Raw genomic sequence first — 17,100 nt, 5'->3', positions numbered from 1 at the left:
AACAGTTATCTCGGAGTACTTGCTCGTGAAAGGATCTCTATCTTAACTAATTCCTGGGATCACATGACCGAGCACGAGAGAAACATGATTTGGCAAGATATTTTGGTATGTAATTGTTTTTACTTTGTTTGATCTGAAGTTCTTTTATACTTTGTTCAATCTGAACTTTGTTTATGAACTAATTATCCCAAATAATGTAGATGCATTACTAGATCCCGAGTGTGGAAACTTTGAGAGCGAAGGTTCTTTCTAATGTGAGTGTCAAGTTTTGTCAGTTTAAATCAAAATTGACAACAAATTATATATTTGGTGAAAGGAAAGGAGAAAATCCTTGTACAAAATATGCATCTCTTGATGAAGAAACTTGGCAGCAGTTTGTGAAGATTCGAAAAACTGAGAAATGGAAGGTTAATATCACTTGTTTTATTTTGATGTAGTCCATATTAACGTTTTATTAATTTTTGACTATTGATGATAGGATGTTCGGAAGAAAGAAAAAGCCAATCAGACACATAATGAGACCCCACATTTATTGTCCCGTGGTGATTATAAGACATTAGAGCAGAAGATGCTTGAAGAAAAGATTAAAGCACGTTCTACTTCTATTGAGGAAGGGAATAATTTAGATTCTTTGAGGCCTCCATCCCCACCAACCCGACATAAGAAATTGAAGGGTGCCTGTTTAAAGCCATCAGGGACATGGACTTTTGAGGAATCACAATGAACAGCTGAAAAAATTGTAAGAAATATGTTCTCTGTGTTATTTTAAATTCAATGTGTTGAAGTTTGACAATTTATTTTCATTTGTTGTAGGATTCTCTCGTTGAGAAATCAACACAGGGGACTTTTAATCCATATGATCGCGAAAATCTTCTTAATGTTGCTATCAGACGACCTGAGCATAGCTGGATATGGGGTTGGGTTTCACATACTTTGGACCCTCATCACATAGTAAGGAACAATCGTCTAGTCAACCTAGCCACGAGTATTTGCTACAGTTACGACAACAGATAAAGGCTGAGGTAACTCAAGAGATTAGAGAAAGCTTAATGGAGGAGTTTAATAAGCAGATGGATAGGGAGTTTGAAAAGCATTGGGAGGGTGTATATGTTGAGTATAGTTATTTTACCCAATTCGTTTCCCTAGGTAAGTGTTATGAAGGGGTCACAATGTTACACAATGTGTCTCTTCCTTCTAATTTAATAAAGGTCACGGTGGAGAAGGTCCTTTGTGATGATGTTGCAGTTCCTGTGCTGACATTAGAGATGACAATTGTAGCAGAGACATTACATACTTTCATTGCCTGGCCTAGACATTTCGTTAGACCTATATCAGACTCTACGTATATCGTTGCACTAATATGATTATATATTAAATATATTGCATTCTAACTAATTTAATTATTTGTTTGTTTGTTGATGAGTGAGTAGTAGGAACCAAAGACAAAACTACATCAACAAAAGAAGAAAAAAATTCTCCATTAATGATCCTGTGGCAGCATTAGTGGAAGTTGCTACAACTTTAGATACAACTATCGTAGCAGTTCCATGGGATGCCAATGTTTTTGGAAGGCATAGTGATGTACCGTTGTACTTTCACATGTCTGATTTGTTGGACCTTGCATTCGAAAATCAAGAGATTAACATAACATTTTTGCAATTATGGATGATGTAAGTTCAATTATTAAAATCTTTATACTTTTGATTTTATATATTAGTACTAACTTATTGAAATTTAAGTATATTTGAGGATTATGCTTCAATGACGGGAAACAAGATATATATGAGTTTTTAGACCCTCAGTTCATTCAATCACTTGAAAACAAGAAGTTAGAAACACAAACATACATCATCGCTGCCTTAAAGAATGGAGAAAAACAAATTTATTTTTCTCCGTATATCCATGATAAGTTCATATTAATTTAATAAGTTATACTAAATTATTGAAATAAGATAAACTAACTGGTTTGTTATATAGACGTCATTAACAACTATTGATCATACCGTTGCATGGTTTTCCTCCTTGCATAAGAAACCCCCTAACTATTTTAAACACATGATAGATAGGTATAACAATTTCATTTAATTATTATTACTTATACATTATATAATGTTATGTATTCTAACATGAAATCTTATTATTTCAGTGCTTACTCTGGATATAACATGTTGAGTGGGAGGGAAACTACAAACACAAAAAGACTCACTTGGATGCACCTTAAGGTATTTAAAATATATTTATTCACTTACTTTAATGTGTCTCATTTGTTCATTTAATAAAATTTATTTTCACATGCAATGCAACAGACAATGTGGAAGTTATGAGTGTGATTATTATGTTATGTAGTGGATGTCAACTATTGTGCGTGCTGGAATTGATAGAGGTTGGGACCAGGTAATACCTCAATACAAAAAACACTTTAAAATTCAGAGTTTATTATTAATGCACTAATTAAAAAAAAAATTCAAATGTCACAGTTTTTCGATGACCCATAACCGCTACATTCGAAAGTATTGGAGTAAGTGATGACAACATGGTCAAAATATTTTGTAACAATGTATAACACCTTAGGATATATAAGTTATTAGAATGACAAAGAACTTTTTCATATATTAGCAAAACTTTTTGTAGAATGTTATATATACTTAATTTGTTGTATGTACTTTTCATATTTAAATTATGATATTAAATGCTTTTATTTTCTGGAAATTGGATATTTTATGCAAGTTTGAGGTATGGTATATATATATATATATATATATATATATATATATATATAAAATAAAACATTTATTTTTAAAAAAGAAAAATATAACGACGGTTCCATGGAACTGTCTTTACAAATCTTGTTTTTTTTTTTAAATTGAAACACCAACACACATTTATAACGACGGTTCCAAGAGGAACTGTCTTTAAATTTTTTTTTTAAATTTCGTTATTTACTAGTCAAAGTAACGACAGTTGGTTACACTTGTCATTATAATTCATTTATAACAAAGGTTGCAGAACCATCGTTATAAATGACTTATTTATAACGATACCAGAATAACGATGGTTCAAGAATTGTCTTTATATGTCCTTTTTAACCATCGTTAATGTACCTTTTTGTATTAGTGATTATTTACTTTAGGAGTTATGAGATTAATAGAATTATTTATTTCCAACTTTGTGTTATTTTCAGTAATTTAAGAAGAGATAAAAGAAAGGAATATATTATGAATAAAGATGTAATTTACCCCAAACCCAATTAGGTTAAATAAGGGCGTAAAGAAGAGAGAACAAAAATGAAACCCTAGGAGGCAACCATCAAGGAGAAACGCCCTGGATCTTCTTCCATTGCTTTCAATCATCTTTTGGTGCATGTAGTGGCTACTATGAGTGGTTATTTCCTTTACTTTGGAATTGAATGTTATCGTTTTAAACTCCTATATATTGAGATGATATTTATCTATAACATTATGCATTGTTATTTTGATATTATGCTTAAAGCTTCAATTCTTATTCTTGATTTAAATTTTTGAAATTTATTGGGAAGTACTTCTGATGATCTGATTTAAATGAAAATACTTGATGTGTTTTAATCCTAAGAATATATTATTATATATCAAATGCTTTATAACATCTTTTCTTAATTATAAGAACTTTTGGTAAATAGTTGGGGAATCAATGTTTAGGAGACGATCTTTATAATTTCATATGTGAGGAATCAATATGAATGAATCATTTTGTTGCATCAATATCAATTAAGTAAGAATATTGTATGTTTTTATTTACCAAAATACAAATAAGTGAGAAAGATTAATTAGTATTGTATACCTGTGTATTAGGGTTGGAACACCCCTTTTAGCTCATTTTGTTTTATATAACTTTTTTGCTAATAAAACAAATTGAACTGAATGAACATAAGAAAGGTACTTCCCTTTAGAGAGGTATATATCTTTTCATGTTACCCAAATAAGTACATACACAACCAAACTAATATAGAATATCATGTAGACAGGTGACCAATAGTTTATTTAAAAGTACACGCTTCCATGAAAATATGTTGGTCTTACAAACACATATATCAACTAACTTGAGTGTCTTAGGGCCTTTAACATTTGGTAATATCATACTATCAGATAACAAGTTAACATGAACCAAACTTATAGCCTATAACTTGAGATATTGATTTATGGATACTCTCTAATTGATAGAGTGGCCTTTCATCTCATCTGAAAAAGGTTAGCACATATAATCAATAAAAACAAATAGTGAGAAATAAATTCTCAAGAACAGAGTTATCCAACTATAATAACTATAATGTAATCATTCATATCCTTTTGAAAACATAAAGCAATTCATTCACAGAAAAACTAATCATAGGAACCTTCATCACACCAACATAATTTCATGGCACTTTGTTATAACAACTTGTTGTTAACTTATTAAATTCTTCTATTTGAATTTGAATGAAGGAATCTCATATTCATTTGTGAAACTCATTAAATCATTAAACTCATTATATGAAAAAAAAAAAATAAGCATGCTACTAGTATCCTTTTTATAGAACAAGAAGAATCAATATTCTTGCAACAAAGATAAAAGTATAAGAATATAGGGACTAACAAAGCAGAAAAATCCTTTTACTTGGTAAAAAATTTACATCGTCACCATACAAGATTTAATATTTATTAATATTTAGTCACATTATTGTTTATTTCTATTCTAAAGATGTATATACATACAAAATTCCTTTTTAGAGAGTAGTTGTATGACATACTTGATTATAAAACATTGATAAAAGACTGTACAACTCATAAAGCCAAATGGTTTTGAACATGAAAATGATGAGTAGTAGCATGTAGTTATCTAAGATGCAACACTCCCATTAAGATGCACATGAAAACAAAGTTCAATCTCCATATAAAAAAGGATAAGGAAGGAAATAAATCCACAAAGATGCAGGGACTTTAGTATAGTGTATCCAAAATTACCTACCTTCAGTTGAATCTTTTTCCAATAACCATGTGATAAACTGGAAAGGATAGAAAGAAATGTTCCGCATTATTATGTTGCTTGATTCTAAGGGGAACCAGTGAAAAGTGTACAGTAACAAAGGCAGGAGAACGAAGATCACACACAAAATCATAATAGTAGTGGCCAACCAACTGAGGTCGCTTATAACAAGGTGGACACCAGCCAAGAATGCCACTGATAAGGTTGTAAGAGTGACTCCTAAAAGGGGTACTGCCACCTTAAGGGCCAAAAGAGCCAAAGTTGTATCTCCCAATTGAGCCCAAATGAGTATAATAGTAACACTAATGCCACCATACATGGATGTTGTGATGCAGAAAATAAATGGTTTAAACAACATGTGATTCAGCATAACAGCCATGCCTTGTTGTCTTGGATTAGAACTATTATTTCCAGCAGGCAAAGTAAAACTTGCAGCAAATGCTAGCGTAGTTATAAGGGCTGAAACCACCATAAGGGTGTCAATTCTATTTTTATAAAAATCCGTCTTTTTGGCTTCTGGTTTGCGAGGACAGGGGATCTCGATAGAGTGTGACCCTCTTTTAGCATTTTGTACACCAACAGATTTTAGTTGACACCATGTTAGTCGCTGTAGATACAAGTTTTTGTTACAAATTTAATAACACGATAATACAAAAATAAGTAAAGCATAATATTTTATGTATACTTGCCTGTGGAAAGGGCGGATTATTTTCTTGTTTAAATTGCTCAAAAGCATCGAGAGCTGTTTGGTTGTTGTTGTTAAGGCAATGGAGATCCACTCTTGTGTCCCATGTCAAAGCTTGCACAATTTTTGGACGAGAGTGTGAGGCAGCCAAATGCAATGGAGTATTTCCATCGTAATCCTTATCATTTATCATATCTTTAACTTCATCATTTGCATCTTGCAAGACGTACCTTACCACATTAAACTCTCCCATTATAGCTGCAATGTGTACAATATTTCGACCTTTGTTATCAACTATTTCTCTGGGATTTGGATAATTTTCAAGCAATATTTTTAACACTTCTATATGTCCAAATGCAGAAGCTAGATGAAGAGGAAAAAATCCATCTTCGTCTCTTTCCATACTACAGGTATGACAATTTTGAAGTAAGCACTCAACACCATGTAGGTAACCTATAGATGCTGCATAGTGAAGAGCATTTCTTCCTATGTTATCCTTAAAATGAATCCATTCTTTCTTTTTCTGTACTATTTTCTCTAGAATACCTGTCACATTTTATGAATAATCAATTACCAGTAGAATATTACATGCAAATATCAAATCCATATTATTCAGAGAAAGGAAGGAATATTGAAAATAAAAACATGTCCAATAAATAAATATTTCTAATAAAACAAATTAACCAATTACGTTATATCTTATCCTGAGCTCATCGCATTTGATATCTCTTAATTGAGAAAGGAAATTTTGAAAAAATTAAATATTTAAAAGGGAAAAAAAAGTAGCATATAGCATACAAAATCTTCTCTCTTTTCTTTCATCGTATTTTTGAAACTTCTATAATTAAGATTGTCTTTATGATAAATAAATCTATCACTTGATGTAAGTACAAAATTTTGAAAATGAAAGATTTTTTTTTTCATTTTAAAATTAAAACAAATTTCAATTAAGCTACGGAATTTTTTAATCAGTTCTGTATAATATTTTTCTAATTGAATCTTTAAACTTGTTTTTTTAATTAAGTATTTCTGTCTAATTTTCGCTTCAGAAAACTAACTACAAATATCTAAATATTTTTAATTAAGTTCTATAAATATGTTATTGACATTTGTTAATGCATATATATATGTAATAAGGATTCTCACTATTTAGGGTCATCGTTTTGAACTTGTTAATAATTCTCAATCTAAAGTAGATGATTACAACCATAACAACGTTTAAACAAAATGTCCAATTAATAGACAAATATAAGTTGAGTCATCTAATTAAAAATTATTAAATAATTAAGCTTTATTAAATTTTGATTACTCGATCTACACAGAAAGAAAGTGGAGAGATAGTGTTCAGTTCTCCAATAGTTAGTATTTGTTAATAAACTGATTACTGCATGATAAGAGAAAATTTACTATTACAGAACAAAAATTACCTTTATTCTGTTTTAAAATTGTCGAAATTAGTGGTGATCGAGCTCCGTCCTTTTGTAAGAAAGTCCAGAAGCTTGAAGGTTTTTTTGCTATTCGATGGTTAACTGTAGCTGAAGCTGTAATTAACAAAAGATAAGGGGTAATGACTATATATTATTTAGTCTAAGATTCAAAGACCAAACAAAATTATCTTTGTACAATTCTCATGACACAAGTCCAAAAATATTCCACAATAAATATTTTTTGTCTCTAAATGCATATACCCTCCAAAATGTGTGAATAAGAAGGTCTTCCTCCTCCGATGTCCTCGGTTACAGACTCTGTAATACAACGATCAAGTCAATAAGATATTTTAGAAAATAATATATAAATAAGACAATAAATATAAGTTTAGATTTGGATAAAAAACTGGAAAGTGAGATTTTTCCAACATCTTTCTAAAAGAAACTAAATTAACTTTTCTACAAACTAATAAATTAACTTAGTTAAAATTAAAATAATTTTATTTTTTCCAAAAGGCATATTAAAAAGTTCCTTAAATTAGAGAAAATAAGAAAATAAGTACTAGGAGGAAGTTTAAAGGAATGTAGTAACTTTGTACCTAGAGTTGGAACTACTCTGGTCAATAAATCATCAACAATGTCCTCGTAGCCTTTCTCAAATGCTAAGTGCAAAACTGATTTGCCTTGTCTGTTTCTTATAATAAATACATTTTTCACAGCCCAGTTCCTGAAGGTTGGTGTAGAATCTAGAATCACCATTACATCTTTGTGACCATTCAACAAGGCCTCATGAAACAAAGTGTTTCCTAGGTTGTTGGTTTCAGGGATTGCCCATGTGGCTTTTTTAGTAATTGGATAACGAAGAAGTGTAGCCACCAACTGGTGAAGAGAAGGGATCTTGCCAGCTCTTGCAGCAACATGCAGTGGGGTGTCACCATTTCTATTTTTTGCTCTCAAAAGCTCTGCTCCACCAATTTCAACTATTCTTTCCACACACCTATCATTTCCATAGAGAGCTGCTACATGCAGCACCGTGTTTCCCTTAGGGCTCTCTTGCTTTAAACTCTGATCATCTATTTCTCTCCATGATTCAGCCTTATTTTGTTTTATTGCATCGTATGTTCTCTTTGGCAACAAACGCCAACCATGTGCCAGAACTTCATCACTGTCTTCTGAGCTTTCTTTTCTGTTTTCTCCTTCCTTGTAGTTATTTTCCAAATCATAATTCTTCATACTTATCTCCTCTCCACCATGAAAATCCATCATGCTTCCACCTACCTCTTTTTCTGTCTCTAAAAATACCAAAACTACACACATATCAATCTATCCATTTTAAAGAATAATTAAAACAAATAAATCAAAATATGCACAAGACATAAAATTCTCAACTTCTAAATTACCTTCTTATTCCACTACACTAGAACCTTCCCTCTCTTCAAAGCTCAAAGGTTTTTAGCAGTAACTGTAATGTAGCATACACACAGAGCTTTTATAGAATCCTATGAGAGAAGTGCAAATTTATGAAACAGGAATAATCATTAGCTGTCTCGCAATTAGCTAGATCACTGACCTGTCAGTTAAATGTTCTTCAATGGCATCTAGGGTGACCCACCGGTCAAACAAAGATACTTTGATAGTGTTTTGACAACGTGTGCCATTATACAATTCTCTAAAAGTATTAATATGTTAATAATTTGTGGACTTACGGTAATATGTTGATTTTTTTTCTAACTTTTTTAGTAGTTTTCATTTTTTTTAGCTTTTTTCTGTATTTGTAAATTTTTCTTCCTGCAGTGTAAAGTTTATTTTTTCTACTATGTTGTTTTGTATTTGATTCCGGTTTTAGTTTTTTTTATTAATTTTTCTGGTTTGTGCCAATTGGAATGAAGCATCTAATGCACTCAAGTTGTTTAAATGATTCTCTAAAGATGGTGTTGTGTGGTGCCTAGGAGCTCTTGCTAGGTAGGTTTTGTCCTTTTGAATGGGTGGAAGCTAATAAAGGGGAATCATGATGATTTAAGTTTATATCATTTGGATTTTGCTTCCTTTCCTTTCTCTTGTTTTTTTTTATCAGCAATAAATAAATAAAATTAAAGGGGATACTTCAGGGGTATCCCAACCCATATACAGTAACCACAAGTGGACTTCCTATATCATCCACAAAAGAAACTCTCCTTTATGGTTGGAGCAGAACAACCATAAAGTGAGAAAAAACATACCCAAAAATATAACCAACAAGTTACCTCAAAGCAACATTTAACTTTACCGAAACGCCCAGAACCGAGGCCACCTACATTCACCTCGCCATGCGACAAGTTACCCATGCAGGGAATAACTCGCCATGTAGCTTACTCTGGTGAGCACTAAGTGCCACGAGGAGCACAATCTCCTGCCGCCAATGCTACTCGCCATGTATGCTCTGACCTAAGGAAACCCCGCTCTCGACGAGGATCCACTCGGGAAATCCCCTCGTCGACGAGCGAGTTGTTCCCTTCATCTCATTGCTCCTGTTGAGGTTTAACAAACATCTTTATCGAACCAACACATCTGGACTTACTCACCTAAATCTCCAACAGCTTCAAATAAGCTTTCTGGAGAACCCGGCGATGTGTCTACCTCGGCGATTTCCAGTTATCTGATCTTCTGTTCTTCGGATACGGCAGTGATGCACAACTTCAGCGACCACCGACTACGCACGCATGGAGATCGCCGCTTCATCGACCGACGATCATGTTGACCTTTGCATAACTTCGGCGACCACCGGCTACACACATATGGAGAACGCCGCTTCATCGACCGGCGATCATGTTGACCTTTGCATAACTTCGACGACCACCGACTACACACGCATGGAGAACGCCACTTCTTCGACCGGCGATCATGTTGGCATTTGCATAACTTCGGCAACCATCGACTAGGCACGCATGGAGAACGCCGCTTCAATCGACCGGCGATCATGTTGGCTTTTGCAACTTCACGCATGGAGAACGCCGCTTCATCGACCGAAGATCATGTTGGCCTTTGCATAACTTCGGCGAGCACCGACTACGCACGCATGAAGAGCGCCGCTTCATCGACCGACGATCATGTTGGCCTTTGCATACCTGCTGATATGACTTTACCACTGTAATGTCACCTTCCATCCCAACAAAAGTTATCTCTTCCGTCTGCAGACCTTACTTATAACTATTAATGCATATCAAAGGGTTTAGAATCCAGTCTACAAAGGAGTAATTGAAAGAATGCACCTTATGCTTCATCCAAAGCCAAGATTTGAGTTGAGCCCTTTGTAGAATCTCTTATGCGTCAACTACACCTTGCTTGAAGACAATTAAATTTCTTTGATCCCAGATGCCTCTTATAATATTAACCCAGACTCCTTTCCAAACCAGGTTTTGCTTAGAACTAGCTTGGTTCAAAACAAAACTTTCGAAGTGCACCTTTATATCATTGTGTTGGACAGAAGATATTCCTATCCATCTGAAGCACAAGGTCCAAATGCGTTGTGCATGTTTACACTCCAGGAACAGGTGTTGGCATGTCTCATCATCTACCTGACAAAGGGGGCATAGCATTGTACTTATCAAAACCCCTCTTCTATTCAAACTTTGCCTTGTTGGGATTCTGCCCAACAATACTCTCCAGGCAGTTGTCGTTGCATTCGGGAATGCCTTTGCCTTCCAAAGATGTTTAAACACCTCCTGTTGAGAGTCTATGTCTGGCTTTACCAGACATTCATAAGCAGATTTCACAGTGTACGTCCCGGACTCCTCCTTCCCCCATACCTGAACATCCATGCTGTTCTTCTTCAAAACAGCCCTGGATAACACCAAGGTGAGCCCTGCCTCCATCAGAGATTCCCATTCAAACCTGGTTCTCCTCCACCTAAGACACCATCTCCACTCTGATTCCACCCAATCACCAACCTCTCCCACAGTATGCCCCTGGTTTAAAGACAGAGAGAACAATCTTGGGAATAGAGTTTTGAGATCTGAGTTTCCTACCCAAACATCTTCCCAAAATTTTGCTTTATCTCCACCTTCTAGTTCCCACCTTATTTCTTCTTGGAACCATCCTCCTCTTGCTTAAAAGTTAAGAGTTGTGTTTATTTTTATGTCTAGGTGGTTGTATACGTGGAATTGAGTCATATATATATAAGGGTTGGAACATCTTTGAAATTATTTTTTATTTAATTTATTCATTGTCGATAAAAAAAGTTTTTTAATAATAATAATAATGTTATTCTTATTGATATTATTATCAAAATTAATAATAAAAATAAAAATGTTTTAGAAAGTGGTGATTGCACACATACCTTATGCACCACCCTACCAATAAGCTTAAAATGTTAAAATTTGTTCAGTGTGCAGAAAGTTGATAGCAGTTCACCATTTATTTCTACATAAGTCACCACTTACAGTAACTAACTACATTGATATTGAGATTACAAAACCTTTCCTATGTGTTATCCACTGAGGTCACTTTACAAACACCTCATGCACCATCTCACCCAAGAACAACACAAAACTCAAAATTTTTAAAATTACTTTATTATGCATAAACTTGGTAGTAGGTCACCATTTATTCCTACCTAAGTCACCACTTAGTGTGTCTATCATTAAATACATTATCACTCAGATTATAGAACTTGACCTTGATGTACTTTATTGAGGTCACTTTACACACACTTCATGCATCACCCCACCCAAGAACAACAGTAAGCTCAGATTTTAAAAAAATTAATTAGTGTGCAGAAACATGATAGCAGGTTACTACATACTATGACTAACTACATTCACATCGAGATTAGAGAACTTGAGCTTGGTGTCCTCCACTGAAGTCACTTTACTCATATCCCATGCACCACCCCACCCAAGAACAAAACAAAGCTCAAAATTACATCAATGTGCACAAAAAATGGTAATAGGTCATCATTTAATCCTATACATGTCACCACTTATTATGACTACCTACATTGACATTGAGATTAATGAACTTGACCTTGGTGTCCTCCACCAAGGTCACTTTACACACATTTCAAGCACTACCCAAGAATAAAACAAAATTTAAAATTTCAAGCACTTGGTACTAGGTCACAACTTATACCTACACAGGTCACCATTTAATGTGATTATGACTAACGACATTAATAGTGACATTAGAGAACTTTACCATCATGTTCTCCACTATGGTGACTTTACACACATCTCATGCACTGCATTGCCCCACCCAAGAACAATACAAAGCTCAAAATTTCTAAAATTACTTCGTTGTGCAGAAAGTTGGTAGCCAATCACCACTTATTCGTACAAAGGTCACCACTCACTCTGATACTGGATTAGATCATTATACCTGGGTGTCTTTCATTGAGGTCATTTTACACACACCTCATGCACCACCTCACACAAAAACAACACAAAGCTTAAAATTTATAAAGTTACTTAACTGTGCAGAAACTTGGTAGTAGGTCACCACTTATTCATACAGAGGTCACCACTTAGATTAGAGAATTTGACCTTTGTGTCCTCCACTAGGGTTACTTTAAACATACCCTAGGCACTGTACCACCCTATACAAGAACAACACTGATGAAAACCCATTCAGCCTCGAAACATTCAGTTAAGATGATTGGAAGCAGGAAAAGGATCTCAGAAGACTTTAATCTCAGGGAGAATTAATTGTTGTCTGCCCTTCCATTTTTATATAGTTTTATAAACATTGTACAGAGTAGTGTAGACTTTATTTTGGGCTTGTATTTGGGCCATTTTCTTGGGCCAATTTTCATGGGCCATGTATTGGACCAATTAGAGTAGGGTGTAAACAGAAAAACAAAGAGTCTAGCTAGAGTTACAATTAGGCCTCCTTGGACCCAATGAAACTCTAGACCATCTAGGATGCACAAATAATTTACTAGAGAGCAAATAGAAAGCATGGAGTGGCAAGGAAGGCATGAAGGTTCACATGTCATCTCCTTAATGGAGAGGATTCCCACCAATGCCAAAAGAAAATTTGTCTTCATGGGAATGGAGAGAATTCTCTCCAATTAGAGGAGGACACTTGACAACCTCTAATTTGAGAGGATTTGCTCCAATTAGAGAGAGTCACTTGTCCTTCTATGAGTCGAGAGTTTTTAGGGTTAAAGCTTGCACCTTGGCTGCCCATAACACTATAAATATAAGTGCTAGCCCCCTTGTAAATTAGCTTTGAATAGATTATTGAATTGCTGCCAAAATTTCAGCCTAAACTAGTCTCTTAGCTCACTCTTTGCTAGCCTTATTTCTAAGTGTTTTAGCAAGGAACTTTTAGGAGTTGGCCTAACTTCTCTTAAGCTTCACTATCATTCTCCATACACCAATACTTCACATTTTCTTTCACTCATTTTAGCCACCCAATCCCATCAAATTCCACACCCCAAAATACAAAACAAAAGAATCATAACAATGCAAGCTAGGATTGCATCAAACACAAAGCTTAAAATTTATAAAGTTACCTAACTATGCAGAAATTTGGTAGTAGGCCACCACTTATTCCTACACAGGTCACCAATTAATATGACTATATCTAACTACATTAATAGTCAGATTAGAGAACTTGACCTTCGTGTTCTCCATTAAGGTTACTTTACACATACCTCTTGCACTGCACCACCCTACACTAGAAAAACACAAACCTCAAAATTTATAAAATTAATTAACTATGTAGAAAGTTGGTAGGAGGGGTCACCACTTATCCCTAACAAGTCACCATTTATTTTGACTAACTACATTAACATTGAGATTATATAATTGTACCTTGATTTCCTCCATTGAGGTCACTTTACACACACCTCATGCACCACCTCGCAATAGAACAACACAAAGCTCAGACATTTACATAAGTGGTACCCTTCTATAGAGTTTTACCTTGTTGATGAGATCAAGGAACACCATAAAATATGGCTGGTTAAATTTTCTTGGAGTAGAATTGACTATATATAACTTATATTTAGTCAATAGGGGTTTGTGGTGGTGCTGACAAAGAATGTAAACTCTGCAAAAGGGTTGTCAAATACAAATGAATGCACACAAAACCTCTTGAATAAATGATTGTGAAATTCGTAATCCATATCATCATTTTGTTCTTTTTTAATACTTCTTTTATTTTTTAATTAAGCCTGTGAATTTGAGAGTTTTTGGTGAAATGGTTCTTGTGAGGGCTTGAGAAGAAAGGTGAAAGTGGATAGTGTTAGTGTAATCAACATAGGAGGGAATACCATCCGTGGGTTTAGTTGTGGTTTTGGGGTCATCCAATAGCAATAAAAAATTAGATGTAGTGCATTTCGGTGCCAGAATAAATAAGTATAATCCCGGGGCCCTTCTTTCTTTCATTTGAGATGTGGATGAACGTTTGATGGGTATAGTAACTGTTGGTGGGGGAACGGGATGGGGTTTAGATGTGTTTGTTGTGAAAGGGCTATTGGAAGGATGTGTGTGGTAAGGTAAGGGAAAACAATTATGTTTAGGTTTTGAATCCCTAATTTTGTCTTCAATTAGCTTTGCTAGCCCAATGACTTGCGATATAGAATATGGGTTAAAAAAGGCTAGCTCTCTGCGTATCTCAATATGAAAACCGAAAATGAAGCAGTTAAGTATAGTTCTGGAGTGAGACCCACAATACAATTGCTAGTCGTTCAAAACGACATTGATATTCAGTAACTGAAGTTGTTTGTTGGAGTTTAGACAACTTTATTTTGGTGGTTTGTGTATGCTGATGGGGTAAAATGAAGCTCCAAGAACCGTGTGAATGATTGCCAATCTGTTAACAAGTTGTTATTGTGCAACCATTTGAACCAGGAAAGAGCTTCTTCCTGCATGTGAAACGCAACCATGGGTACACGCTGGTGTCGCAATATCTGATAGAAGGAGAAATATTGGTCTGCTTGAAAAAGCCAATCCAATGGGTTATTGCCATCAAAGAAGGGTAGGTTGACTGTCGGTGGTTTGAGTGTAGGGGGTGGAGGGTGTTGATGTTGGAAGTGGGATTGATTTGAATGAGGGTTGGTTTGGTGGTTGACGGGTGATAGCTTATTCTTGGAATGAGAAAGGGACGCTACCTGGTAAAGGAGGGATGGGAAATTAGAATGAAGATGATCATTCCTTGCCTCTAGTGTAGATTGCTGATTGTTGTTTTCGTCTAGTTGGATTTGAATCACTGCGAGGCGTTCTTGGATGTTGTGTAAGACCTCTTCCAGATCTTTGGATGGTGGTTTGGGAGGCATGGGAAAACAATGAAAGCACCAAATCTGTTAGACTTTTGCTACAACTAATATTAAGACTAGGCTTTACCCAAATTCTTCTCTGCCTTTCTCATATATGATAATACCCTTTGAAAGGGTATAAGTGGGCTCTGAGCCTTACAAAATTAAAAGATAAAGCATCACATAACAATAAACATTAATAAAAGGAAAACAAAACATGACAGAACATTAAAATGTCTTTGGGCCTATCCCACTACAAAGTCCTTCATCCATTTAGGTTGTATTTTGGGTCTTGTGCCAATGTTGGGCTTGGGTGTAATAGTACACGATACTAAATAACATCCATGGCTCGCAAATATAAAGTACATCTTTAATCCTTATTCTTATTTACTCTTCCAAAAATGGTACGATTTTGGGAAAGTTGAATTTGATATTCAAACATAAGCTATTAATGAGAATCGAGAGAAGAGAGTATTTGAAGAAGATTTTTTTGAAAATTTAAAATCTATTGAAAATGTCAGATATATGAGTATTAATTGAATGAACGAATTATTTGAATACTTCGAGTAGAATTAATATGTATTATGGGTTTTGGGGTCGTTTTATAAAGACTTAGATAACCGAAATATATATAATTTATTATTTAGTATTTGCAATTTTACTCATTTAGATATATTTGAATGTTGTTATTATAGATATATTTCAGTTGTTTGAATTTCAGATATATATTTAATTATGATTATATTTCAAAGTATCTTGAAGGTGGGATGGTACATAAGTAAGCTATCGAAATCAATAAATTAGGTGTATGTGGACCAATTTGTTGAATGAGTAAGTTTTATAGTGTTTGTCAAGCATAGATCGATCTTGAGTAGTTAATTATGAGGTTTTTACAACAATCATTTTGGAGGTTGATGTTGAATCAAGTGTGTTCAAGCTTTGAAGAATCCAAATCATTTGTGTTTGATGGAAGGCTGGAGGTGCTTGTTGTTGCTGGTGTGCTTTAGAATAGGATTTGGGATAGATTATATTTGTAATCCACTCTTTGTTGAATCTAAAGCTTAAGTGATGGAAGAGGCCCAAGCACAAGCCCACATGCAAGCCCACCAAAGGGTAGATTTGGGCCAACCATAGAGTTATGGCCAAGAGGATCCAAGAAGACGTTCTTTTACATGTTCAAATGCCATAAACTCTAGTGTAGAGTAGACTTTAATTTCTTGTCAAAATTAGCATAGGAACTTTATTTGTAAATTTTCTTAGAATTAATTTTGGCACCTAAAACACCAACCTAGGTAAACTTAGAGTTTCTAAAAAAAACCTCTAAATTTACCAAGGTCGGTCTAGAAAGCCCATGGAGGGGGTGAGCATAAAAACTAGACACACCCCTCCCCATGTGCTCATTTGTGCACCCATGTGCCATGTGCACCCATGTGCTTCACATTTACATTTCATTTGGCTAGCATTAGGGTTGCATTATGGTCCTCCTTAGCCTATAAAAGGAGGAGCCTACACCTTGTATTTTCAAGTTTATTGTGAGTAAAGTTATGCTGCCATTTTGTGCCAAGCTTTGCTTCTCCCTAGAACTCTAGGCTCTAAACTTCACATCCTTCTCCTTTCCTTGGGCTGGCCGAACCTCCCTATGTTCATATCTATCATGCACCTTCAAGATCAAAATCACTCTTAGGAGGATCTTGCACACACACCTCCATCGCTTCCGCACCATTTTCTTACATGATTCAAGAAGACCTTCATGA

General features: G+C 34.7%; 1 protein-coding gene across 5 annotated transcripts; it reads right to left on the bottom strand.

Moving 5' to 3' along the window:
* Positions 1 to 3,993: 3,993 nt before the first annotated feature.
* LOC137834965 (protein ACCELERATED CELL DEATH 6) lies at positions 3,994 to 8,661 on the bottom strand. Of its 5 annotated transcripts, none has more exons than XM_090302064.1 (7): positions 8,511 to 8,661; positions 7,710 to 8,417; positions 7,372 to 7,428; positions 7,111 to 7,224; positions 5,688 to 6,229; positions 4,981 to 5,605; positions 3,994 to 4,214 (listed from the first exon to the last, which is right to left on the bottom strand). In XM_090302064.1, the coding sequence occupies exons 2-7, from the start codon at positions 8,374 to 8,376 to the stop codon at positions 4,186 to 4,188; spliced, it is 2,034 nt and encodes a 677-aa protein (XP_090158190.1). In that variant the 5' UTR covers positions 8,377 to 8,417; positions 8,511 to 8,661; the 3' UTR covers positions 3,994 to 4,185. The 5 variants fall into 5 exon arrangements, with proteins under 5 accessions (XP_090158190.1, XP_090158189.1, XP_090158191.1 ...); XM_090302063.1 differs by having other exon boundaries at positions 7,710 to 8,402; positions 8,511 to 8,659; XM_090302065.1 differs by having other exon boundaries at positions 5,688 to 5,941; positions 7,710 to 8,402; positions 8,511 to 8,659.
* Positions 8,662 to 17,100: the final 8,439 nt, after the last annotated feature.

This window comes from Phaseolus vulgaris, chromosome 5 (assembly GCF_051622355.1).
Source record: "Phaseolus vulgaris cultivar YP4 chromosome 5, ASM5162235v1, whole genome shotgun sequence".
In the NCBI taxonomy this organism is placed as follows: Eukaryota; Viridiplantae; Streptophyta; class Magnoliopsida; order Fabales; family Fabaceae; genus Phaseolus; species Phaseolus vulgaris.
Note: the sequence above shows the minus strand (reverse complement) of the source record. Positions and strands in the feature narration are given on the sequence as shown.

Bases quoted from the DNA above. Each gene is read 5' to 3' on its own strand.
- LOC137834965 (XM_090302064.1), bottom strand. From the start codon at position 8,376: ATGATGGATTTTCATGGTGGAGAGGAGATAAGTATGAAGAATTATGAT. The intron at 7,429-7,709 runs GTACAAAGTTAC...GTTGTATTACAG, and splicing joins CAGAGTAGTTCCAACTCTAG to AGTCTGTAACCGAGGACATC. The intron at 4,215-4,980 runs GTAGGTAATTTT...AACCTTTTTCAG, and splicing joins GGAAAAAGATTCAACTGAAG to ATGAGATGAAAGGCCACTCT.